Source organism: Thermobia domestica, chromosome 14, assembly GCF_964235325.1.
Source record: "Thermobia domestica chromosome 14, izTheDome1.hap1.1, whole genome shotgun sequence".
NCBI lineage: Eukaryota > Metazoa > Arthropoda > Insecta > Zygentoma > Lepismatidae > Thermobia > Thermobia domestica.
This window is the reverse complement of record NC_137467.1, coordinates 36,178,813-36,206,582: the sequence shown is the minus strand read 5'-3', so window position 1 is coordinate 36,206,582 and position 27,770 is coordinate 36,178,813. Positions and strand designations below refer to the sequence as shown.

General features: G+C 34.6%; 1 protein-coding gene across 2 annotated transcripts; it reads left to right on the top strand.

The window, feature by feature from the left end:
- The first annotated feature begins 2,695 nt into the window (after window positions 1-2,695).
- LOC145669630 (uncharacterized) lies at window positions 2,696-27,397 on the top strand. 2 transcript variants are annotated; one of them, XM_081737868.1, is made up of 2 exons: window positions 2,696-3,237; window positions 24,889-27,397. In XM_081737868.1, the coding sequence occupies exon 2, from the start codon at window positions 25,028-25,030 to the stop codon at window positions 26,480-26,482; it is 1,455 nt and encodes a 484-aa protein (XP_081593994.1). In that variant the 5' UTR covers window positions 2,696-3,237; window positions 24,889-25,027; the 3' UTR covers window positions 26,483-27,397. Both variants share the same exon structure in this region, with proteins under 2 accessions (XP_081593994.1, XP_081593995.1).
- The last annotated feature ends 373 nt before the right edge of the window (window positions 27,398-27,770 follow it).

Genomic DNA, 27,770 nt, shown 5'->3' with positions numbered 1-27,770 from the left:
TGTCAGTGACATAATTTTCTAGAACAAGCTTTTACAAGTTAAAATGTAAATTTCTGATATTTGAGAAGATTGTTCTTAATGTATAGAAACAAATAATACGAGCAGTATGAAGATTCTGCTGAAGAGAATTTAAATAAATAAAGCCAGTATAGTGTACATTTATATTTTTTATTTAACTACTAACCGATATAAACTGATATATATGTATATTTATTATAGTGCACAGTGTAAATTATAACTACATAATGTTAGCTTGCTCTCATAATTTTAATTTTTTTCCCTCAAAATCTTATTTATGCACAGAATATTTCTGGGTGTTCCACTGCTACTACTAGTATGTGGCTACGCCGTGTATGTATGTTGGGGTGTCTTATGTCATATTGCCAGGTTCAGACTGCAAATTAGTCTTCACAATCATCGCGTGCCTGTTTTCAAAGCGGCTATATTGGATTTATTATTTGTAAGATAGGAAAAGGATTGCCAACAATTGTTTCTTGAATTGGATGTCTAAACCTCAATCCTTTTCGTTTTTTTAAAATTGATCCAATACAGCCGCTTTCAAAACTGGCAGGCGACGATTGTGAACACACTGATATCCAGTTTGAATCTCGTAAGTCACATAAGACACCCCAACATATATGCACGGCGTGGCCACATACCAGTAGCACCAGTGGAACACCCAGAAACCATTTGTGTAAATAAGATTTTGAGTAAAAAAATGCTTAAAATTATGAGAACAAGCTAACATTATGTAGTTACAATTTACACAGTTTATTATTATTATTAATAATTTTTATTTATTTATTTATTTTTGTCTGAGTCTGTGGGCCGCAATGGTTTCTCGTCATGAAGACAGAGTGAGGCAAAGGCGTCTAAGCAGGTAAAATTGGACAGAAGAATATTATGTTTTCTTCCAGCTGCTGTGTCCCAGTCTGGCCGCCTTGTTTTCGACCCACTATTTGTTCCCAGCAAGAAGCCATTATATATACAGAGTGACTGAATTATTGCTGAAATGCTGTGAAAGTTTTCTCAAAGAAACGTGACACTTACAAAAGCAATGTCCTAAATGCGTACACTTCTGCTAAAACACAGAAAGGAATTGTGCATAAAAAATTGAAGTTGGGGTGCAAGTGCACCCCCCTTGGGACTACGAGGGTTAAGGGAAGTAGGATACATTTTCTGAAGGAAAATGATGGCACGTTTTAGAAACGTTTTGAAAATATTTCATTGCTGTGTGGGCTGCTGCTTTGTTTATAATCCTAGCGAGCACAGCACTGGAATTTATGTACGCCGAAAGTTTTGATTGCGTAATGAACTACAACCACTTATTATATATAGGTTAGGCATGCTACTGAACATATCTACAATGACATGAAATAATTATAAAATTGCATGAAAACATACCGTAATCCAGCAAACGGAATCCACTGCTGGGCGGACGTCTGGCGGTTCACCTGATGCACTCTGGGTAGGAATGACTCCTGCCTCCTACCTTCCACAGTATGAACTAGACGTGAAATTCTGGTAATTTCAACATGAAAAATGTCATATCTAAATTACGTAGTTCTGTTTTCTTCTGTTTTAATATTTGTTTTACTTTCAACAATGGCCTACTGTTGGAAAAAGGTTGGTTGAATTCAACTATTATTCCAACGTAAAATGATGTTGGGCCAACACAGGGGCTTGGTTGGTTGCTCGTAACGGCGTAAAGAACACTGGACCAACGTTGCTGTTGTCACCAAAAATCAATCCAACCATATTTTAACGTTGGCTCAGCCATTTTGGTTACATGGGCTATAACCATCCGACACCAATCGAATTTAAACACCGTTTGCGGCTTTTGCTTATGGGGGAAAATATAAATGAAATCCCTCTTTCAAATGAAGTTCCTATCGCGCAAGAACATGATGGAGATTTCTTGACATCGAAATTATTAGAAGGAATTCTACCAGATATGACGCAACCCTTGGCAATGATTGAAGGCGAAACCGAAATCGTAAATATCTTTGTATCAGATGACAGAACATCTACCGAATCGCCGGCTATTGAACAACAGACAGATTGCTCAGTGGAAGGGTTTCGATTTCTTGCTGGATACATCGCTCATCGAGGAAGAAAATACGACACATCAATGGGTACACTATGTAGAGATGTACTTCCTTCCATACCCGGTACAGCATCTGAAGGTTGAATCGAGTTTCTGTCGCGTGGTGGTCCCCTCGTTCCAGGAATGGATGTCAAAAATGAAGGGTTTTGAACTTATTTTCAATGACATTAATGGTACCAGCAAAATGTCCGGTGAAAAAAACATTGTAAAAAGACTAACCGCGAAAATAAGTGAAAAGTATCCTGATGTGAATGAACATTTAATTAAAATATATGTAAGAACTACCATGTACATTCGCATAAAATACATGAATAATAGAAATAAAATTCTAAAATCAACAAATGCCCATAAAAGAAATCTCGACTAGGCATGCCTCAGCCACAGTGAGGCCTACAACTAAGCAGAAAAAGGCACGTAGTTTTATTATTTAAAATTATTTATTATTGTTTACTTCCTGTGCAAACCTTGTCTTGTGTTGCTTGTGGCTGTACGCTTCGCTTGTCTTCTCCTCTACACTTTCTCGCCAGAATAGCTGCTCCTGCAGTGACGTCATTTCTCCAGCCAATCAGCGTCCCTTTACCGATATAACCCAACTTTATACATTCTATTAACCTAGAATCACTTTACGAAATAAATACGCAACCGCAGAAGAAGAAGATTGGAAAAATAAAGTTACTTTTCTGAAAGTTTTCGTAAATCATTTCATTAAAACACTGGTAAACAATATAAGGGAAGTATAAGAACAGTGTTAGATTCCTATATAATTAGAATTCACAATGGCTGGTGAGGCGTCTGTTAAGTTGGAATTGATGTGTAAAGAAGAAATTGTTTATGACTTACCTCAGGAAGATCCACTCGAAGGGAAAGGGTGGACATACGAACTGATGACTGACAAGAAAGAGCTAATATTATCTACAACGGAAGGAGAGCAAACAATGGACAAGGGTACAGCTTTGGATGTGAAAGTGACCGTTGATATGCTGAAATCAGAATTTGCAGATTCAGATCCTGCATTAGAAAGTAATATAAAAACGCTAAGAAAAATAGTGGTTCAGGAGACTTGCGCGTCGTACTCTAATGACTCCCAACAATTAACCACAAAAAATTTAAAATTCAGTTCGGCCAGAAAGGTAATGTTCAATTTTTCATATACTAATTGGTCCAGATTGATAATACGGTTATATAGGTTTGGAAAATTGGTTAAAAGAAATGCTTCACAAGAAGTATTTAATATGGGTGATATCTCGAAGTAAGTAAGGCGAGCTATACACTACGAGATCAATCCTACTAAATATCTTAGGATTTATCTTCGGAAAAATGTTATGACGTATCTGGTAGAAAATCCTACCCTTTTTGTGCCATACACGTAGTTTTCCTGTCTGACCGAATGACGTTTATCAACATTGTGAAATAGTTCTATTTAATAGAAGTACAAAGTTGAAGAATTACTATGCTAACCATACTGCACATCCCACTGTATTAATACCAGGCGCTATATTATTAAATTGGATAACTCTAAAAAAATGTCAGAAGGGTGCTGGTACACTTTTGGCGCACCACATTTTAAAAGATTTACAAATTAAATTTAATACTTTGCATGAAAAGACATATTTATAAGGATTAAATTTCTGCAAACAACAGAATTAAATACGGTCCATGTTCCGTTAAGGGGGTCCAAAACTACACTGGACCCCCTTAAGCTAACCTAACTAAGCTAAGCTAACCTCACCTAACCTAACCTGACCTAACTTAACTTAACCTAATATAACGTTATATTATGTAATCAAACGAAATTCAATAGGAAGAAGTGATGTCAAAGACACTGGACCCCCTTAACGGAACATTGACCTTAAATACAAAGTAATACAGCTGTATTTTATGTTTACAATTATAGGTTTGCTAGTGTAAAATAATTATAAATGTTTTAACGACGTATAAAATAGGTTATAGACAATGTTTAGCAGAAAGGGTCCAGCTAATTTTTCTAAGAAATGTTACAATTTCGGTAGTTTCTATTTACATTAATTTAGTTTAGGCTGGTTCAGGTTAATTACGATTATGTTACGTTAGATTGTATTAGTATATGGCTCCAGTTAATTTTCAAAAAGTAATAGAATTTCGCTTACTTCTATTAATATTACGTTAGTTTAAGTTAGTTAATTTCATTAGGTTAGATTTTGTTAGGTTGTGTTAGGTCTAAGTACTTGAATCTTCCATTTCTCCTGTAAATTTTGTATGTTTTGCCTATTTCTGAATCCCTTGTGCGTAACATTTACCTAAGTGAGTGCATATGAAACATGAGCGGTGATACTATTTTCCACTTTATTTCTGTATAGTTTACAGAAGCTATAGTTTATGTTTACAAGTGGAGGGGTACTACCACGATACCATGACAATTGCTATTCAAACTCGTATCATTGCCGAAACCCACTCGTTTTCAATATATTCAGTGACGCGCCTTCTTCCTTCGATCGCACCCCCTGACTGATGCTCGGGCCCGGCTTCACCCTGCACTGACTCGGTTAGATATGATATCCCGCATTCTTACTTTCCGGAGGCCACCTAGCACAACTTGGTTTGCGTTTCTTGCACTATAGTTTTTCTATTATATATCCGGCCCCCGTATTTGTACGCAAATCGTATAGGAATTGTAGTTTATCATCTATTGCTTTTGGTGGCCCCCTTGAGGGACTTTATCTATGCTATGTGAATAATTTTAATGTCGGTCAACGCAAATTATTTAGGAAACAGTAAGGGGTGCTATATACTATAGGATGGGTCCTAGGAAATCTCTTACGATTTGTCCTAGAGTCAAAATCTCAACGTGTATGGCATCAGATCGCATGTCATTTCCTGTGTTCTGAACGATCCTATGAGATTTCTCTTGTTTAGAGCACACTCTATTTCGGAAAGAAAATTCGTAAGATTTCGATTTAAGCGACATCAGGTGAGAGAAAGTGAAAACATAACTGGTGAAGTATCTTCTGATGGTGCAGGTTTACTTTAGGTGTACCACTCGAAATAATTGTTGAAAAATTATATTTTATCACTGTTTACTAAATGATTTGCGTTGGCAGATATGAAAATTATTCACATAGCATAGATAAAATTCCTCAAGTAGACCATGAAAAGCAATTGTTGTTAAACTACAATTTTTCTGCGATTTGCGTACAAATACGGGGTTCGAATATATAGTGTAAAAACTATAATGCTAAAAACTCAAACCAAGTTGTGCTAGGTGGCCTCTGGAAAGTACGAATGCTATCTAACCCTAGTCAGAACAGGGCGAAGCCGGGGCCCGAGCGTCAGTCAAGGGATGCGAGCGAAGGAAGCAGGCGCGTCAGTGGATGTAGTGAAAACGAGTGGGTTTCGGCAATGATACGAGTTTGAATAGCAATTGTCACGGTATCGTAGTAGTAGCGCTCCACTTGTAAACATAAACTATAGATTCTGTAAACTATACAGAAATAAACCGATGGTGGAAAATAGTATCAGCGGTGATCTTTCATATGTACTCAGATAGGTAAATGTTTCGCAGAAGGTGTCCAGAAGTAGGCAAAAGATACAAAATTTATAGGAGAAATGGAAGATTCAAGTACTTAGACCTAACACAACCTAACAAAATCTAACCTAATGAAATTAACAAACTTAAACTAACCTAATATCAATAGAAGTAAGCAAAATTCTATTACTTTTTGAAAATTAGCTGGAGCCATTTACTAATAAACTCTAACGTAACAACGGTAACTAACCTGAACCAGCCTAAACTAAACTAATGTAAATAGAAACTACCGAAATTGTAATATTTCTTAGAAAAATTATCTGGACCCTTTCTGCTAAACATTGTCTCTAACCTATTTTATCCGTCGTCGTTAACCATATATAATGATTTTACACTAGTAACCCTACAATTGTAAACATAAAATGCAGCTGTATTACTTTGTATTTAATTATGTTGTTTGCAGAAATTTAATCCTTATAAATGTCTTTTCATGCAAAGTATTAAATTGTATTTGTAAATCTTCTAAACTTTGTTTGTAAATTTGGTGCGCCAAAAGTATACTAGCACCCTTCTGACATTTTTTAACAGGTATTCCATATAACAATATTGCGCCATTTATTAATATAAGTGGGATGTGCAGTATGGTTAGCATAGTAATTCTTCAACTTTGTACTTTTATTAAATAGAACTATTTCACAATGTTGATAAACGTCATTCGGTCAGACAGGAAAACTTTTAACGTGTATGGCACAAAAAGTGTAGGATTTCCTACAAGATATGTCATAACATTTTTCCCAAGATATTTCCTAGGATTGATCTCGTACTGTATAGCACGCCTTATAAACTATAATTTTTCAACATTATTTCGAGTGGTACACCTAAAGTGAACCTGCACGATCAGAAGATACCTCATCAGTTGTGTTTTCACTTTCTCTCACCTGATGTCGCTTAAATCAAAATCTTACGAATTTTCTTTCCAAAACAGCGTGCTCTAAACAAGATAAATCTCATAGGATCCTTCAGAACACAGGAAATGACATGCGATCTGATGCCATACACGTTGAGATTTTGATTCTAGGACAAATCGTAAGAGATTTCTTAGGATCTATCTTACAGTATATAGCCCCTATATCCTACAGTATACAGTATACTGCCTAAATCTGCAATTTGGAAAAGGCGTGGCACACATACAGTAGCTGTATACCAAATAATAATAAGAAATCGATTTTTTTTCAAGATATAAAAAAATATATTTTTTAAGATATAAACTACTACTCATACAAATCTTATGTAGCTTATATCTTCTTTAAAAAAATGATTCTTTTATTATTGATTACACATTACTTACTAATTGTTGCACATATTTAAAATATAGGTGCTCGACGATATTGTTTTATTTATATAGAGACTTTTGTAAAATATGAAATCGCGAGAATGATATTCATCCTAAAATTTTCCAAATTAAACGTGGAATGTATTATGTTGGAACAAAAACTATGAACGTTTGTAATTTTACTCAGGATTTAGCTCATTTGGGTCTAGCCTCATTTCTCCGGAGGGCTTAGAACGACATTAGCAAAATACAAAATAAAGAATATTTTTACCAGCAATGGATGTTCATTAATTGTAGAGGTCCATACACAAATCCATTTCATAGCTGCACTAATTTCTTTCAAAAAAGTCGACTTTTTATATTCTCAGAAATCATTTCTAGGGTACGGACCTCCATTTCTCAATATAGGATCACTTTAGGGGCTTAGTAAACGTACATGATATATGAATGATTGTACAAACAACTATAACGAGCATGCGCTAGATGGACAGTAAATAGAAGATTGCTATGCAGATTAGGGCATTACGCAGAATGTTGGTAAACAAGGATAGCGCAAAATACTGTATTTAGGATAAACTTACATGTCTTGCGTGTTGAGTGTGTACTTGAAAGTTCCTAAGTTTTTTATAGGTAACATTCTGAAATGCTTTCTTTGCTTGCGTATTTGTGTTCCGAAGTACCACAATACATTAGGGACGTAATTTCTTAATTATGTGGATTCCTTCATTCCTAAACATTTTTCTAGTCCTGAGTCATGATTTGACACATTGAATTTTGATACTCCATTTCGTTTACAGTGGTTACTAGATACCGTAACACGCGGTTAATCTGCACATCGGTCGTTAGTTTGCACGAAATATGAAAAGTGTTTCATGGTCCTCCGTCGGTACAACCATGAACTGTAAACAGGAAGTTTCAACTACGCTGTAAGATAGAACATGTAACTGTATTTTGGCTATAATGTTGGGGGTTAGCATCAGTCCTAATTACCAGGAGATTTTGTTGCAGTGGTATGGAAATCAGTTACTGTAAAAACAGCCTAAATTTAAAAGAATTTCCGTCAAAGTTAAGTTAGTTTCGTAGAATACTAGTGCGTATAATTCGACTTTGACGCAATTGCTAAAATTGAAATGTGAAACGTTTCATACGTGGGGTTCCTTTCAACAACATCCAAAAAAGTATGTTGAACATACGTTTCTGTGCAATGTTTTCATTTAGTATTTAAACATTTTACACTCTACACAAAACTGTATTCATTTTATTAACATTGGTATTATAATGATGGTATCTGTATCAGTACTTACTTTGAATTATCGATATTTGTCAAGGAAATTATGTATTTTCTGGTACCAACTCTGAAACCTCATTCTAATAGTTTAAAATATGTCCCACAAAAGTGCTGACGAACAGAAAAATCATTTTTGTAAACTGATTTGATTTGGTTATTCCTTTTGTCCAAGAATATGATCCGAACACTAATCACTTTAAGATTTACGGGGTTTGTAACTTTCAGGCTGAAACCCAGCCAAAATTGCATGATTTTTTTTTAACGGCAAGTCTGCAATTAGACTCAAACAGTGACTTTAATCGGTTCTTACAGGTTTAGTCACTTCCTGGAACTGTTTCTGCGTGAGTCACTTGTTAGAATTGTTCGTGCCTTTGGTGTGACGTCTTAGTACAGAGATTGGTGGTAGTTCATATTTTTTCCACTGTGTCTCTGTACACTCATATGGCAGTTTGTTACTGTGACTTCACATGTTCTGTCTGCTTGTATGTGTGTGCTGTTGTGGTGGAATGCGGTGAGCGTGTTATTGAATTTTTGTTTCAGAGAATTTGAACTTGTCGTTTTTAAATAAGTTTGTATTTGATTCGTATACTAACTCATATCGCTTTTCAGCACTGTGGTTTAATTGAGTTAGAGAAAGCCTGTGATGGTTGTGGTCGAACGCTGAAGATATTCCCGACGTATGGTAAAAGTGGGCGTTTATTGGTTAGTCTTGTTTGGTATAATAACAAGTTTGCTCGCTTTAATAAATCGACGTCTGTGCAGAAACGAACATTTTTCAGTAATGTGTAGTTGAGTATTGCGCATGCGTTCCTGCCATTTTACTTTTTCGGGAATCAGAAACTATGAGCTCATTACTCATGAGTGTTGTGGTATGGCGAAACGGCGAGTGCTTTCGTTTTTTAATTGATATTATTTTTATTCTTGATTTGCTTTGCATTTGAGTATTTGGCAAAGTATTTATTTTGCTGCTGGTTGTTCCATTATCTTGGGGAAATGTATTTTATTTTTCCTTGTCATGCTTCACTGATTTATAATTAGTGATAAGTGTTTTTTTAATTTTTGTACTTCTTACGTTAGCTTTATAGTAGTGGTTTGACTAAATATTTGTTTGGATGTTTTTATGGTACTTGAGTAGGGTGTGGGTGGGGTGGTAGTCCCCATATAGATATCAATATTGATAGTCACCACTTCACCTGGATTGATTAAGAATGGTGTTTAGTAACATTTTGTCCCTTGTCTTTATAGTATAATTCTTAACATTGTACATTATTTTACTCGGACAGTAACTATAACCGATTCAACTGATCAGGTTCCGGGAGCAAACTGGAGCGTTTTGGGAATCATTCCGAAATTGCTTCCGACACCGGATCAGATAAATCGTTGCAGTCACTGTTTGAGTCAAAGTAAAGGTTTGCCTAAAAATCTATTGCTAGTGATTCCTACGTGTATAAGCTGCAAGCCCAGTCCCCAAATATCTAGTGATTTTTTTTAAAATAATTTTTAAATGAAGCGCCTCATACTACTTTTCTGGATCTGCCACTGTTCATTATTTGTTTTCTAACAAGCAATCGTTCCAGCATCTACCTAAATAGGAAATTTACCTAAATTTAAAACACAGGAGGCTCCAGTGGTAATAATTTCCTATCTAAGCGGTATTTTGCACTGATGCAAATTAACCCCTAGTAAAGGCTTAAACGCCTTCTCTCAGTTTTACTTTTTTATGACTTTAGAACGTTTCACATTTCAATTTCAACTACTGCATCAAAGTCCCATTATACAGGGTAGTATTCTACGGAACTAATTTAACTTCGACGGAAATTCTATAGATGATATCTGTTAAATTTTATCATCCTTTACAGTGACTTGCAGCCTTTACCTCTACTAGAACAAACTTTCCCGGTAATTTGAACTGAATTAACCGCGAACATTATAGCCGAAATACAGTTACTTGTTCTATCTTACGGCGGCAATTGAAACTTCCTCTCTACTGTTCATGGTTTTACCGAAAGAGTACTGTGAATCTCTTTTCAAATTTTGTGCAAAGTAACCCCGTCTTATGTTACTTGAAAGTAGTTTTATGCAAGATATCATAGTTTTGATTAAACGGTAGGTTATATATCATTATTTGGTTTACCTTAACTTGGGAAAAGGAAGTGTTAAAGATGTTACTAACTAACTCTTTATCTTTCGCTGTCATCACGTTAGGAGGATGAAGCTCGATTCGTATATTAATTTATAAGAGCTAGTTAATATACACTTATAACTAACATTATGGAGTAGGGTACTATAGACGTGAAAGACGTGAAAATATTAGGAAGAGTAGAGATGAGAAAATGATCAAATAGGGCCGCTATCACTATCGAATCCATAGTCTTCTAGCGCAGTAATGTTTCTCATTGGTATTTATTTTGTTTAATTTTTAAATTAATAGTTATTATTATCATTATGATAAAGAATTAGAAATGTACCGGATCGCAAGATTGTTGCTCCTCTTATTTATTCTTATCAGTTTCTTATTTCAAAATTTTTTGTATGCACATTTTTTGCCTGAAGCTAGTGCTATTTCGCCTGGCGCATGGTAAAATACAAGTTTGTACAGTACTATAATATGAATTTTTACCTAATACTACGGAAAAATTCGTAATGTGTATCATTTGTTTAACATAACATAAAAAAGATATAGCAAAAAATATATATTAATAATCATAACCTATTGAGTAATCGTGGACAATACATAATGATTCCGTTATGTATAAAAATATTTATAATAATCTTTAAAACATTCAACACTCGAAATCGAAAATGACATCAATAATGATTACATTTTGGAAACACGTCTCAAATAAATAAAAAAGTAAGAAATTGTTTGATTCATATCTAGGCCCATTCTTTCTGTAAGGCCCTCGAAAATTTTAGTCATTTCACTTGTCTTTTAAATGTTGTGATTTCAAATTATAACCCCTATGGTGAAAAGCAGACCGGACGCCATTAATAGTTCAAAATTCTAAACATGTTACAAATGAAATGATTGGGTATAATTGTATACCTCTTACCTAGGACATTATTGTCCGTTCCTAGATTGTAGAAAATGATAACTAATTATTTCACTCATCGGGTAGCGATAACGTGAATTGCATTGAAACACCTCCACCTTAATTCCTCAGAGCGCGTAAATGAGAAGTCAAAATTTAGAGTAGCAAAAAATAAAAAAAATGACGACTTTAGTTTCTCTTATCTACGGACATAATTGTATGTTTTATATTGTATCATATAGCAACAAATGTGTTTTCCTCAGTTATTACGGATAAGACAATTTCAAATTATATCCTTTGTGTTGAGGAGCGGAAAAACTATTATTATGAACCACAAGTTTGATACTATTTAAAGAATATGGATTTGAAATATTTTCCCGACTTGTTTCGGATTTGTACCTTTTTATTTGCAGCTATTCTACAACCAACTTTACGGAATGAATAATTTATTTATTTTCATTTTTAGTAGTTAACTGTAACAAATTAGGAGTTTGTGCTTAATACAATTTAGAAATTTCTAAGAATATCTTTAGCTGGAAACTACAAAGAAAGTTGTATTCTTTGTACTGTATTGTATTGTATTGTTGAAAGTTGTATTTTTATTTACAGCAATTGGAGGTTTAATTATGCAGTTGTGCTTTGAAAGTTCTCCAGAAAGAACTGTCCAATAAATATAGTAAAGCATATTTACAAAGCTAGTCTCGAGAAATATGGTTGTATTTTTGAAAATTTACTACTCAGACCAGATGTGATTTATGCTTTGTAAGCCCGAATCCGGCCAGCGGGCTAATCATTTTATATATTAAGAAGAAGGTGTTCTAGTTTTTATTACTTTTACTTTAATGTTACTTAATTATGCACCAAGGCAGACGGTAATGATAGCAATGAATTAACGTAGAGTGAAAAAAGTGGGAGGAAACGTCAGAATACCGCGAAAACCCAGGTATACGTTTTTGTTCTTCAACTACAAAACCCGCTTGACGGAAGCTAAACAAACTAGCAGAGCTTTACCACTCAGCCAACGTGTCTCCAGTAAAAATAAAATAGTACCCCTTTACAGCTCTCCTACAATACGTATGTTATACCGATATTAATTTATTTTGCAATTCAGAATTTAACTAGAATATGATATAATTAAGAACATGCTACTCGAAACTATAGGCACAATAGATTTTCTCTTTTTTCCCTCTAACTTCTGCGCTGATGACGGGTAATTAATTAATTTAACTGATTGTAAAATTAATTTTTAGCACTTTTACGTCAGGAATCGAACTTGGGACCACTGCACCAATGGCACGCGCTAGCAATTCGAACAACGGCGAAGGCTTTATCCAAATGCACAAACTGTCCTATGACAAGACTAGTGATGGACAAATACCCGGGAAGATTCCCAAAAATGAGAATTTTTTGAGAATTTATGAACAATCACAAATAAAATGCATTCTATTTCAATATATCAGTTCAAAGTTATAATCGTTTTTATATCACAGTATATTATTACAGTTGTCCCCAGAGGAGTCTTTAAAATGTATATTCTGAAGGATGTTATGTTATTTTATTAAATTTAGAGAGTACGCATAAATGGATATTTATTTACAATTTGTTCTACGAAAGAAAATGTGCTTCAAAAATGGTATAGTAAGTCCACGTACTTTTAAACCGCTAAAAATGTTAAATTTACATGTAAATGGATTTTCTATACTTGACTCTACTACTGATATAAACATATTAAATTTTACATGTTATAAACAAATTAGGTTGGGTAACTGCCAGAAGACACATGTCCCACAATTTTGTCAACACTTAGGCATAAATATGTATGTTCACAATATTTGCAAGAAAAATTCTTATCTTTATAATTTTGCATGTAATATTGCCACACATTTCTTTCTGCCCATTTCTCGAAATGTCATGCTTTAATTCACATGTAAGTGAAGTCCGAATACCTCTTCAAAAATTCAAGCCAGACAGGAGACAGACCGAAGTCTATTACTAACATTGTTTCAGGGTTTATTAATAGTGCTATATCTCTATTTCTACGTAATTATACATTATTTTACAAAATGTTTCCTTTTCATCATTTGTAAATTAGTACTTTGCTATTTTGGCTATTGTTTATTTTTGGTGGACCATCATATGTGCCTACTTTTCCCGATATTCTATTCTGATACGGTTGTTTTATGGCTTCATATGTTAAATTACGTTACCAACATTAAATTCAGACGGCATTGCCGAGCGAGCTTTAGCGAGTGAAGTCGGGATAGAGCCCCGCAGGGTTCTTTGTTTTCTATTTTCGTTACCAGCAATTCATTTCCTTTTCTCACATAAATCATTTCCTCTTACACTTACAGTTTGTGCAAATTCTTTACCGCCCTAAAAAATTGTGTTCGATATTTACTTGAGTACTTCAACATCACTATCAACTCTTTTGTTCCGTAAATTGTCCTACGTTTTGCTAGTTTTTGGTCCCTATACTAAACAATTACCCTACTTTTTAGTTCAAATGGAAATGGAACTTAAGAATATCATATTATTAGTTATATAAAGTACAGTCAAATAATTTTAGATTTTTTAATGAGCTAATTCTTTAAAAACTAGAAGTAAGTCATAATATATTAAAATAAAGTAATTAGTCATATTGTTCTTATAATTTGGAAGATAAAGTAAAGAAATGGAAATAAATACCTTCCCGGGATTTTATAGGCCAGGAAGATAACCCTGGAATATTCAGGGTATCAAATAAGAAAGTAAGAAATTGTTTGATTCATATCTAGGCCCATTCTTTCTGTAAGGCCCTCGAAAATTTTAGTCATTTCTCTTGTCTTTTAAATGGTGTGATTTCAAATTATAACCTCTATTGTGAAAAGCAAAAGGCACGCCATTAATAGATCCAAATTCTAAACATGTTACAAATAAAACGATTGGGTATAATTGTATAGCTCTTACCTAGGATATTATTATCCCTTCCTAGATTGTAGAAAATGATAACTAATTATTTCACTCATCGAGTAGCGATAATGTGATCTGAAGTGAAGAACTCCAACTTAGTCGCTCAGAGCTCGTAAATGAAAGGTCAAAATTTAGAGTAGGTATAAAAATAGAAGAAATAGATTATTTTATTTTCTGTTATCTACAGACATAATTGTATGTGTTATATTGTATCATATAGCAACAAATGTGTTTCCCTCAGTTATTACGGATAAGACAATTTCAAATTATATCCTTTGTGTTGAGAAGCGGAAAAAGTATTATTACCAACCACAAGTTTGATATTATTTCAAGAAAAAGGATTGGAAATATTTTTCTGACTTCGGATTTCCTTGTTTCAGATTTGTACCTTTTACTTTTCAGCTATTTTACAACCAACTTTACGGAATAAATAATTTATTTATTTTCATTTCCATTTTTAGTAGTTAACTGTAACAAATTAGGAGTGTGATTTCTACAATTTAGAAATTTGTAAGGATATCTTTAGCTGGAAACTACAAAGAAATTTTCAACTCGTTCTATTTCAAACGCTTTCCAATTCGTTTTTTTTTTTTTTTTTTTTTTTTTTTTGTGGTGCTCTGAGCCTATCGTACAGGCATATATTTGACATATTGCTACTCCTAGTATAAGAGGCAAGTAACTCGTCAGTATTTTTTTCAAATGAAGAAGGAAGTATTAATGTCCGTACTGACAAACAATGAAAGAAATTTTGATCGTAGCATTAAACTTGTTTCAAACTTGATCAGAACGGCTCCTACTCTGCAGATGGTATAATTTGAGACCGTTTCATTTCTTTTAGGCGAGTGAAATGAATTGAGATCTTATTCGAGAATATAGACGAATGTAAGAATAACCCAGGAACGAACTTTGAAAAATTTCCCAACCATTCTATTTGAAACATATTGCGAAATTTATCAGCTATTTCCAGTTATTTTGCTTCTATTTGCAGAGAATGTAATTTAAGATCAAGATATTTCTTATTATTTGATTGAAATAAATTTTGTCACTCTGCTTTTAGATTTTAAGGAAGTGAGAATGGCCCAAGATACAAGTCCTGCAGGATTTTGTATTTTATATTTAAGAAAAGCTTTGGAATTGAAGATTAATAATAGATTTATCATTACAAGTAACTATGCAAAGTATGTTTTTTGACAAAATAGAATCTTAGTACCTTTAAAAATGTGCCCAACGTCGGCTTCTTTTTAGTTTTCCTCTAAAGGGAAGTGGTCATTATGACTTCTAATCGATTTCTGAGTAACGTTAGTTTCAGTTTTTGTTAAGGGTTGGGGGGAACAGGAAGGAAGCGATGATTTGAAGAGTGATCTCCCAAATTTACGATATTTACACTGCATCCTTAAGGATGATTAGAAAGTAGATTTCATAAATCTACGAAGCCAGTTCTACCTCTTCAAGGTGTCCTCACCTATAATCAATGCGGGAACGACATTTCCTAGCTTTGTTAGGTATGTTCGTGCAGTGAAAATAAAACTACGAAAATAATATGCGCAAGCTCTCGCAGGAATACATCGGAACTATGTCGTGTTATTCTTTAAAATAACCCGCGTTCAAATATCGCCTGGTACAAGCTATATTTTACTCTCAAAACATATTGTTTTGTTATTAATAATTGGTTTACTGCATTTCTTGTAGATATCTTAATTTTATTTACCAGTGGTTAGTGGAGGCTAGTTTTGGTCAAATATCTTTACACTTCTATTTCTTTCTTTTGACTGCATGGGTTATTCCTGTGGGCGTGAAATCGTGTTTTTTTTTGGTCGTTGTTAGAATCTTCTAAATATAATCGTAACGCTCATATTGATTTTCACCTTTTCCCCAAACGTTTTCACATCCCTCTCTCTGTCTCTCTCTCTGTCACTTGTTTATTCCGTTTATCCCAGCTTTGCTACGGCAAATCACGATTTCTTACGTACCTACGTTTTGTCATAAACCGAAGCTGGGGAGAACGGTAGACAAAGCGTAGATATCGTAAAAATGGAAAAGTGAGCAAATGATAAAATTAAGTTCAGATATTAAGAAACTAAAATTATCTTGCGGTGCAAATCACAAAACCTGGTTAAACTGTATAGAAAATCTAATAATACTGAATGTAATTCATAAAAATTAAAAGAACATCAAAAGGTTAAAAATGCACTAGTAAATTTTACTGTATATGTTTACGACCGCTTCGACTTCTTTATTTCCACCTTTATCTTATTTTTTCTTTTAATACAGATTGCCGTATGGCACAATTGATAAATTAAGTTTTCACGTATTCACAATAATCTTCGACCGGTCAACTCCTTCAGGGGCGTTGCAGATATAACAATCTCAGACGTTCCACGTCGGATAATCCCAAGGATCCGCTGGAGTCCTCTGCTGATAGTAATAAGCGATCGTCCAAGCCGGCACAATTATTCCTTCCTTTTCAATGATTTGGAGCCAGAGTTTGTCTCACAAAACTGAAATTAGAAATGAATGTTAAGGTGCTAACACATATGTACTAGTCACTTCACTACTGATTTCTGCACGATATTAGAAAAAATATTTTACACGAAGGAGTATGCAAATATCGTACAATCACTGATGATAAACTAAAAAAAATCGGCTCTCACGTATGCAAACGGCAATTTAGCTTGCGAAGCTCAATCCGTACAAGGGGAGAACTCATAAGAGTATAACGTGTGTTTACTTTAGAACAATGCACCCCACTCGCCTTCGTGTGTGCCCTTCCGAGCGACGACCAGGCGTTCGTGCAAAGCACTCAAGGTTCTTTTAGCAAACCAAAGCTTGTATATGGTCAGCCGGGAAAATCCCGATTTTCACTCCTAGCATCGGGACCGGAATTATCGTCCTATTAGCTTTTAGTTATAGCAGTGCGTAGTTGGAGGGTGATTGTCCCGAAAGTCAGATATAAAAAAACAGTCACCAGAAATGCAGCACTCACGTGATCAGTGTCCTCCTCCATATACGAAACTTCGTTAATAAAGTTTAAAATTAACATATTTCAAAACTGGTGTCGAATCTGGCGTAATATCACGACTTATTTTTTTTAACTGTATACATCTCAAATACGGAAGTAGTTCAAATTTACTATTACATCCAATTTCATTACTTATTTTATTAGAGGAAGAGTGCTAAAATCTATCACGTTGCAGTTGCTTGTAATTGATTCTGCATTCAAATAGTATGTTCATTTTTTCCGTTGAAATTCAATTCCAACTGGACATGGTTAAAATTAACCGTCTCCGGTTTCAACATTTATCGCTATAAAACGAAAATAATAACAGGTATGTAGCAGCTGTTGTTTCGTAAGTGATCGGATTTTCATAGAGAAAAACTGTATAAGCTGTCGAGCAGCTCTTCTGCGATCGGGTCAGCGTCCCAGCGATACGTTCTGTCTTCTTCCTCAGCTTTCTATTCAGATTAGAAGTGCTTCAAATTAACAAGTTTTTTCAACATTTATCTCAATAGAAATGAAAGAATAACGGATAACTAGTAATAGATATTTGAGATAGATCTAGCGTCCAAGGAATAGATTCCTTCTTCGATCTTGTTAATACATGGGAACATATTGTTACAGATGTACTACCTCATGTTTGAATATTGAATTCGCATAATTTGTAAGTCGATTGTGAAACGATATTCACTTGTTTAATTTGGGTATTGTATAAAATGTTTAATAAACCCCACCAGGTTGATACTTTTAACCATGCATAAAAAAGTTGTAGCTACGTAACAGATATTTGGCAGAAGTTACGTGAATGATTAATAAAAAAAATGTGACACCTTCACACTTTCTTTTTTACTGGCATGAATTTTAAGCTTTATCCTGATTTGAAATATTATTTTAGTACTAGGCACTGCTGTTATTTGTTCGTTTTCGAGCCAATATTGTATGTTTTAACCAGTACAAGATTTTACCATTCCGACATTTACGTTGGTAAATTCACACATTCCGCTAACACCGTATCAGTTGTTCATAAACACAGATATTTTACGAATTTTGTAACTTTTTGAACTTCTTCATTATAGTTACCTTAGTGTAAACATAATGTTCAGCCGGTATTGTATATGTTGGTGATTCTACCTACCTGCACAATTGTGTAAGTCAGTGCTGAAAGAGTTAAAGATGGTTATTAACAATCAGGAAAAAGACGTTAAATTTTGAATAACTTACGTAGCGTGAAATGAACGAAAAGAAATTTTACGTGCTATATATTTAGTTAACAATTACAATAAAAAACATCACATTTTTACACAAATAATGAAATCGATATGTCTACGATAGGCGGGTCACGTCGCTTGCGTCACTAATATGCTTGTGAACTGTAAAACTTTTGTGAAATTTTGGTGTGTCAAAAAGGAGAAGATAATACTATAGGATACGATACTCTAAGAATGGGCTATAATGATGGAAGTTGGCATGGTTTAGTGTAGGATGATACCCAGTCGAGAAGTTAAATTTATGAGGTGTGGGACTTCGGGTTTGGTTAATCACTGGGTGAATGAGTTTCGCATATTCTTGAATTTATACTAAAATTTAAAGTGAAATATATATTTTACTTTTTAAGCTATTACTGCTAAAAGTACACATTGAAAATTACTATGAAAACTTCAAATGAAGGTCACGTTTCTTGCAATTGAGTTACTCTTTCGGCCTTCGTTCACAATTTCGCGAACGTATGTCCAGTATGTTGTACTTTTTTGTAACCAGCGAAACAAACACCTGATCACGAGGGTGCTACCTCTGCAACAAAGTGTGCAGAAAACCAATGCTTAACTTCAACTTTGAAATTTCACAGATAGTACAGTAAATACAACCAGAACCAAGCTTATGCTTATTGTCCCTGGTTCAGGATTTGTGCAGGAACTTGATTTTAATTCGTGAGATGCGGACTAGTTTCAACACACATTTATGCGAATAAAACATATTTTGACTGAAATAGTATAAACAAAATGTATACTTTCTTCGAAATGCGATGGTAAAGTCGGGAAAAGATTTTCTTGAAAATTTATTTCATATGGTTATTATTATTATTATTTTGTTGTTTTTACGTTGTGTTTATAAATGTCCAGTGTTCGTTACAACATTAGTCATATAGTATTACGTAATTCTATTCCACCAAGTGTACGTTTAAAGAAGTTATATTATGTAAGATGCCGTTAAAGGTACGTAGATATACTTAGTAAAGAGTGTCCGTAAGTGTTCTTCCCTGGGTATTGTATTGTAGTAGCGCGGGAATGAAACAGGAAATATTACTGTGAATTATCGAGGAAAAAATTGTGATTCTTCGATATTTTTTCCCAAGTAGGTAGATATACTTCTCCATATAAGTAAATTGCTCCATATAAGTAAAGAAAAACGTTCGGAAATGATAAAGGCGTTGTTTGAATGAGAAATGATGAAAATACTTTGTTTCGGAGTAATTTTTTAAAGTCGTATACAACAAGTTTTTTTGCTGTTTTTGGCGTTGCTCTTGTTAAAACATCTAAAGAAGTCTATAAGTTGATTTGAAGTTCACAGCTTAATTTCACAACATCCCCTTGAAATTGTAGTTTTTCTACATTTTTTTATGCTAGCAAAATTGTGATCACTTGAGTGCATCAGACAAAGCGTGATGAAGTTCTGTAAATTGCATATTCATTTTATATCATATGGTAAATTTATGTATTATGAAATCTGCGCAAAATTGTCCGTTTTCATCTCGTAAGTCGTAGATAACATGCTCACTGGTATAGAGTAAAGATTTTTCATGATGAATTTCACCTCCAAGCAGAATCCACTCATCAAATACTCTGCTTTTAGCGTAAGATTTATAGCTTTTCTTTTATTCGTAGGATATTCATTCTAGAGTCAGTAACGTAAGAAAAGATAAAAAATTTTCTAAATGAGATACATCATACATGTCTGGCTAATTCCAGACATGTAAAATTTAATTTCAATCGATTCAGCCATTTCTGTTGTTAATAGCAGATTAGGTTGATGTCAATTTTTTTGTACTGAGGTATAATATGCAGATTGTTTGTCTTCTCACTCTTGAATGTTGTAATTCCGAGAACACTGCTGCTCCCGACACTTTTTTAAAAGTAAGAAAGCTATTGTGCCAACTGTCCTTTCTCTAACAGGAGAGACCAGTTAGATTATAAGAGTTGACGTACGAATTTAATCCTCTTCCCGTCTTTATGATTCCCATTTGAATGAACGTAACGTAATAAAATGCCACTTAAATGTAGACACTCAACATATTAAATTATTTATTTGAAACCGTTCAGCAGCCTGTATTTTATAATGTGATGCACAACAAATTTCTTCAATTTTTCGGTATTCAGAGTGTAGCATTTATCTTCGTACGCCCTATTTACTTTTAAAGTGAAAAACAATAACGACTTGAGTGTTTCACGATGCTAATAACACTCGAGAGGCATTGTTTGCAAAAACCCTGTAATAGCAAGATTCCAAACCCAATATATATTTCGATTTGTGCGAATGACATTACACCAGTTTATGATAAATTTAAATTCTATCTTTACACCACAAAGGTAAAAGCACTATTAATAATCTAGGAGTAACGAAGGTTTTAATGGTTGTCCACGTTATCTTAACGTGCAATTCTGGAATCCTTTTATCATGTATTTCAATTAAGTAGATAAAAATTACAAGAAATTGAAAACTCTATGCTTCTCAAAAGTTTTTATTTAATAAGAAAGTATTAGATGTAACTACGTAGCTATATATCAATATACGCAAAATTTTACTATCTCAAGGTATCAGACTATATAAAATCGCAACTAGAAATTTGTATAGTTAAGGAAATCACTTATCTTGTGCAAAATTTTAAAAGTTGTTATATCGTCCCTTTGTTTCTTTGTAATCATAGCGACAGTTTTTTGTAGCTGCAATTGCAACAAGTTCTTCCGATTTTTAAATTTTCTGACATAAAAAGTAATGATATATAATTAATGTCAGTGACAACGGGTCTCTATTTTCACTTATAATAATGAAATGTTTATTCCACATAGCAAAAAATAAGTATTTTGGTATGTACCAGGTTAACTCTGATATCGTATATATCGTGACGGACATAAGTCTTTGACCAGGTGATGGCGACTGCTTTGAAACAAATGCAGCTTATGAGAATTAGGTCTTTCATATCTGTATTTTCATGTGCACAAGAAACATACTTCTGTGTCATGATCGCAGTGGTTCATGGTGAGTGGTGGGTCGTAGTGTGTCATGATGGTGGTGGGTCGCAGTGGGTGATATGCTGTTGACCCACGACCGACTGACCAGCCGATTCAATAAACAACTCCAACTGTGGCACTTCCCGAAATATTCGTACAGATTCTGAAAAAGTTCCAAACAATATGTAATGGTTACATTTTAGGTTAAGATATTGCTAGTCTACTGTTTCATCTTTGAATAGAATCGCGATTCGCCGTGGCTTTTTTCTATATATTTTTTCGTGAGAAAACGTTAATGAGCAATAGAAAATACAACTTTTTCGATTCGGATCGGTTTGGGTTAACAGCTTGAAAATAAAATCCTTTAATGTCCAACGATTATGCCTGTTAGGTTAAGGAAGACTATCACTAAAGCAAGTGAATTATGATAGACAAATTGGTGAAATGAGAAAGTGGGAGTATCCCGAGAAAACCCACGAGCACGATGGCAGTCTCAACCGTGCTTGCCTTGGGAACGAACAATTCACCCCACACATCAGATTGTTTATTAGACTGGGTCTCACTTTCGATTCCCGATGGGAAAGCCTTTTAAATATTAAATGTCCTCGATGTATTTGTGTTCGTGTCCAGGTCGTTCAAGGTTATTGGAAACACCTGGAAAACAAGAATAACCAAATATAATAGAGATAAGCTACGGAGATACTTTGGGTCTTTTTTAAATTTAATATTGAATTCACTGTACTACACTATGTTATCTTGAGCAAAATCGATGATTAATGGTTAATAAAAAATTGGAATCGTAAACGTTTGCAATTCGCTACATAGCAACTCTTACATAAAAGAGCATTTCGCAACTCTTACTTAAAAGAGCGGTCTTAGGGTAGTGGCTTGATCATTCGCTTTGTATGTTAGAGTTCCGCGGTTCGATTCTCTTCGAAGATATTCAGAAAAAATATAATTTAGAATGTTAGTATTTCTGATGTATAATAAAATAAAGAATTGTCAATTTCTCTTGTTCTTACAAGTTAGAGTTGAAACGACTTCTTTCACAGGGAAAACTGATTACATGACGTCACACTCTCGATTCCTACTGTCTGAAAACTTTGCTTGTTTCGAAAACAATTCATGAATACATCCTTCAGGTCTAGGAGTCACAAAATTGCCTGAATTGTTACTAACTGTTCTTCTACTCTCACTAGAAACAATAATAATGTTTCCCTTCTCCATTTTCAACACGTTCCATATATTCGTTCAAGAAAAATTGATAAATAGTAACTATTGTTTTTGGTATGTTTTGATGATATTTCAATACAACGCAACCATAATCCAATGTCTTTTACCCAAATAAAGGGTGTTACTTCGAAAGGGTATTGTGATGAAGACAAATCCTACTTAGCTTCTGTTAAGGCATCCGAAGTTTCGAATTTCATATTGTCCAGTAGCTGACACATTTTTCCTTTCTTTGCAAAGTATCTCTTATAACTCATGTCCTCCTTATAGTGTGTCCAAAGAATTTATTTCCTTTTCGTAATTTCAGTATGCTTATTTGCATCGCAGTAGGACGCAATATTGAGGTATCAAATATTCAGTAATAATAATAATAAAAATATAGATAAGAAATTCCGTACGAGGAAACATTGTATTAAGCCTGCAAAATCGCCCGTAGCGTTGGGCAGAAGTTACAATGTAGTCGGAATTAAAGAGAAGTGTCAGGACTATCAGGACATACCCTCTCCATACGTCCCTACAACTAGCCACATGTTATAACGGAAAGTTTCGAGACAAATTTCGTGTAGAAAGTAGGGATTCTGAATTCACAAGACCCGTAAGAAAATTTGTTTTTAAGTAATGGTTAGGCCGGCTAAACTACAGAAGACGTCGATGATGAGAACGAAAGAAATACTCGAATAAAGAAAGTGGGAGGAAGCGGAACACGGTAAAAACCGAAACACACTGTGTTTGTTCAGCACAATACTCACTAGGCGGGAGTTGGGTGAAACAGGTTGAACCATTAAATTTAGAACACTTCAGCAATAATAATAATAATAATAATGGTATTAAATGTTTTAAAGTTGCTCTAAAATTTGGCAAAACTTACTTAAACGTAGAGGTTTCGAGGAAGGGCTTCCGTACCTTCGTGAGACATTTCTCCAGCTACTCAAATTTAATCGAAAATTTTCCGCTAAAGTTTCCTGTAGAAAATATTCTATTGTACGTTTTGAGGAAAATAACTGTAATAAAAGGAACTGAATATCATTGAACACTAAGGGTTATAATAAACTAACATGTGCAGTTTGCAGATGTAATTCTATAAGCTTTGCTACAAAAATATATACACCGACCATAATTCAGTGTTCACTGAAATACTAGGTAACAACATTATATATAAGATTCAGTCTACAGAGCAATTGTTACCTAAAGAGTACCATATACTTTTCGAGAATCGAGATGAGACGAGCAATGTTTACGATACTTTTCGTCTCGTCTCGATTCTCATCTCCAAAGCGTGACGATATTGTGAGTTAGCCTTGTCCCGTCTCGAATTAAAATGTTAAGCCTCATCCCGATTTTGTTCGGTATGTTTTAGAATCGAGATGAGAAATTCCCCTTTTAATGGTAACATTACACAAAACCGAATTTTTTTTTTTTGGCTAATGTCACGTTCTGCTTGTAATTGTATGACCTGTGCGATAATAAGTTTTTATTGTTTAAATATTTCACGAGATTATTATTATTACTAGTATTATTCCTGAAAATTTGTTAGTTCAAGTATTGATACAAACGACTATTCAAATATTTGAATGCAATAAAACGTGTGTTATTGCCGATCAATCGCAATCAAAATTCCTAAAGTAGAGAAAAAAATTTGCTGGACGTGTATTGGTCGAAGAACCTACAGATTACTGGTCAAGCCTCTAGACCACTGAACCACGAACACTACGCTGTAAACGATTCGTCTTTAGTCTGGTTACGTTAAGTCTCTCTGCCTCACCTTTAAAGTTGTATGTTACTTTTTTCTTCCTTTCAGAACGTCTTTGTTTTCCACTTATGATGATATAAGTGAAAAATCTTCGGTACAGTTTATGATAATAAGTTGTTCCTAAACCTTTGGTTCCCAACTTTGTTTTTTCTTCACACGAAACTACAGATATGACAGATTTAATTCTGATACTCTCCATTTGTTTCAAAGGAGTCGCCATTATATGATCAAAGACTTATGACCACCACGATATAAATGATTGTTCAATTTGATATAATGAAAAAAGCTACAGCCTCTTATTTTGAAAGTAGAGAGATATGGAGACTTCTCAGTCGTACTCCATTTCATATTTCTACAATATTTCATGTAATAAAACAAATTGAGCGTAATTTTATCATGAAATATAGCGAATAATTACTTTTTTTGCTACTTAATCATTATCTTCAATCACATTTCGTTGTTTGAATATGTTACAGGCCCGATAACGTATTTGCTTCCCACGGAGAAGAGAATACGTTTATTATATTAAAGAAAGCCATTTCTCATTCAGTTGAAGAATCTCATACTTCGACGCAGTTTGGCAAAAAATTTCATCGATCACGTTTGTCAAGACATATGCTGACACAGGAAAGTGAAAAGCGTCATACGTACCAAAACAGTGATAAACGCTTTAGTCAAAGTTCAAATTTGTCAAGCGGTAAGTTAGTTCATACAGGTGAGAAAACTCACATCTGCGGAGTATGTGAAAAAGAATTTCGTGTATGTTCAAGTTTGGCTAAGCACATGTTAATCCACACAGGAGAAATACATCACACATGTGAAGTGTGCGGTTTTGGATTTAAACATCGTTCAAGTCTGGTTACACACATGTTAATCCACACAGGAGAAAAAGCTCATGTTTGCCAAGAGTGTGGTAAGTCATTTAATCGACGTTCAAATTTGGCTACACACATGTTACTCCACACAGGAGAAAAAGCTCATGTTTGCCAAGAGTGTGGTAAGGCATTTAATCGACGTTCAAGTTTGGCTACACACATTTTAATCCACACAGGAGAAAAACCTTACATATGCCAAGAGTGTGGTAAGGCATTTAATCGACGTTCAAATTTGGCTACACACATGTTACTCCACACAGGAGAAAAACCATACAGCTGCCAAGAGTGTTTTAAGGCATTTAATCAACGTTCAAATTTGGTTACACACATGTTAAACCACACAGGAGAAAAAGCTCATGTTTGCCAAGAGTGTGGTAAGGCATTTAATCGACGTTCAGATTTGGCTACACACATGCTACTCCACACAGGAGAAAAAGGTCATGTTTGCCAACAGTGTGGTAGAGCATTTCATCGACGTTCGCATTTGGCTAGGCACATTTTAATCCACACAGGAGAAAAAAATCATTACATATGCCAAGAGTGTGGTAAGGCCTTTAATCAACGTTCAAGTTTGGCTGAACACATGTTAATCCACACAGGAGAAAAAACTCATGTTTGCCAAGAGTGTGGTAAGGCATTTAATCGACGTTCAAGTTTGGCTACACACATTTTAATCCACACCGGAGAAAAACCTTACATATGCCAAAAGTGTGGTAAGGCATTTAATCAACGTTCAAGTTTGGCTAAACACATGTTAATCCACACAGGGGAAAAGCATCACACATGCCAAGAGTGTGCTAAAGCATTTAGTGTACGTTCGTCTTTGGCTAGACACATTTTAATCCACTTAGGGGAAAAATCTTACATATGCCAAGAGTGTGGTAAGGCATTTAATCAACGTTCAAGTTTGGCTGAACACGTGTTAATCCACACAGGAAATAAACCGTACAGCTGCCAAGAGTGTGGTAAGGCATTTTATCACCGTACAAGTTTGGTTAGACACTTGTTAATCCACACAGGAGAAAAACATCACACTTGTCAAGAGTGTGGTAAGGCATTTAATCAACGTTCACATTTGGCTAGACATATGTTAATCCACACAGGAGAAAAGCATCACACTTGCGAAGAGTGTGGTTGGGCATTTAATCAACGTTCAAGTTTGGTTAGACACATGTTAATCCACACAGGACAATAATCACAAGTGCGGAGAGTGTAGGAAAGCATTTACTGGCAGTTCACATTTGGCAAATGGCAATATTAAAACACACATTTAAATAACTAAACATATGCAAATGGTGGTGAATAGGATTTAGTTTGGAATCACCTTTGGCAAGACATGTAACTAGACATAGGCTATAGAAAGGGATTTTAACCACGCACAAGATCACTCAAGTCAAATTTTGAAAAAAAAATCTTAAATTCACGATAAATATTGTACAAAACAGGTCTGCAATAATATTAAATATTAAAGGAAACAATAAGTCCTTCAAATGATATACCTCCTCTTTGTAAAGGAATGTGTTTTGGAAGACAAGTTTTAAGTTCGTAATTTGGAGGCAGATATTACGGAAAATTGGTTCCGCATCTACGATACGAGCTGCGCTTCTGCCTTCCCCTCACAGGGATTGCAGCATAGTGAAAAAGTGGCTCACGCCGAGGAAGATTCGAGTCACGATTCCTTGAGTCTTCATATATGTAATGGAGTTAAGGCTAACAAGTTTAAGCGACATCGATAATAAGGGGTACCTTCTTCATCAGCTACAAGTGTAGATCCAGCGAAAGAAAATGTTCCATGTCTATTCCAACACTAGGGCCTTCTTGACCATCTGCGATTTGGACGCATCTTGCTGGCCTATACATAGTTGCGCAGGTCCGTTTTCACCGCATATATTTATATTTCACAAAACATTTTTTGATGCTCATTGACGGAAACTTAGGGCAAATTAAAGTAGCGATCAAAAATCAAGTCCTCCTACCTTCCACATGGGTTAGATTGATCAGACAAACTTCACGCAAAAATCATATTAAGGTTGTGTGTGTCAAAAGAAAACTCACTAATAATAGTGAACATGAGTTCACTACAGTTGTTAACGTCTTTGATTTTAACTCTTAAAGGATCCTGGCATTTTGGGCTATTTTTTAAACTTTCAGTCAAGCAGGTACTGTATCGTCACTGTTTATCCTAGGATCATGATTCACACCTCATTCTATTCAGAATAGAGCTGGCTTTCAAATGGTACCACTTGTATGCTCATACCATATACCAGAAGTGCGAAAAAAATGTCAAAGTGAAAATTTCGAAGGGAAAATTTTTTCCTCGAACTTTGGCCCCCCCCTGGACCCCCCCTGTGTGATCGTAGCCATCTAAAAAAATCTGAGAAATAGTACTTGGCATACTGACTGTGTGTGCCAAATTTCAAGTTTCTATCTTGAATAGTAAGGGCGGGAGAATTTTTATAAAAAATTCCCACAATGCCCCAAGG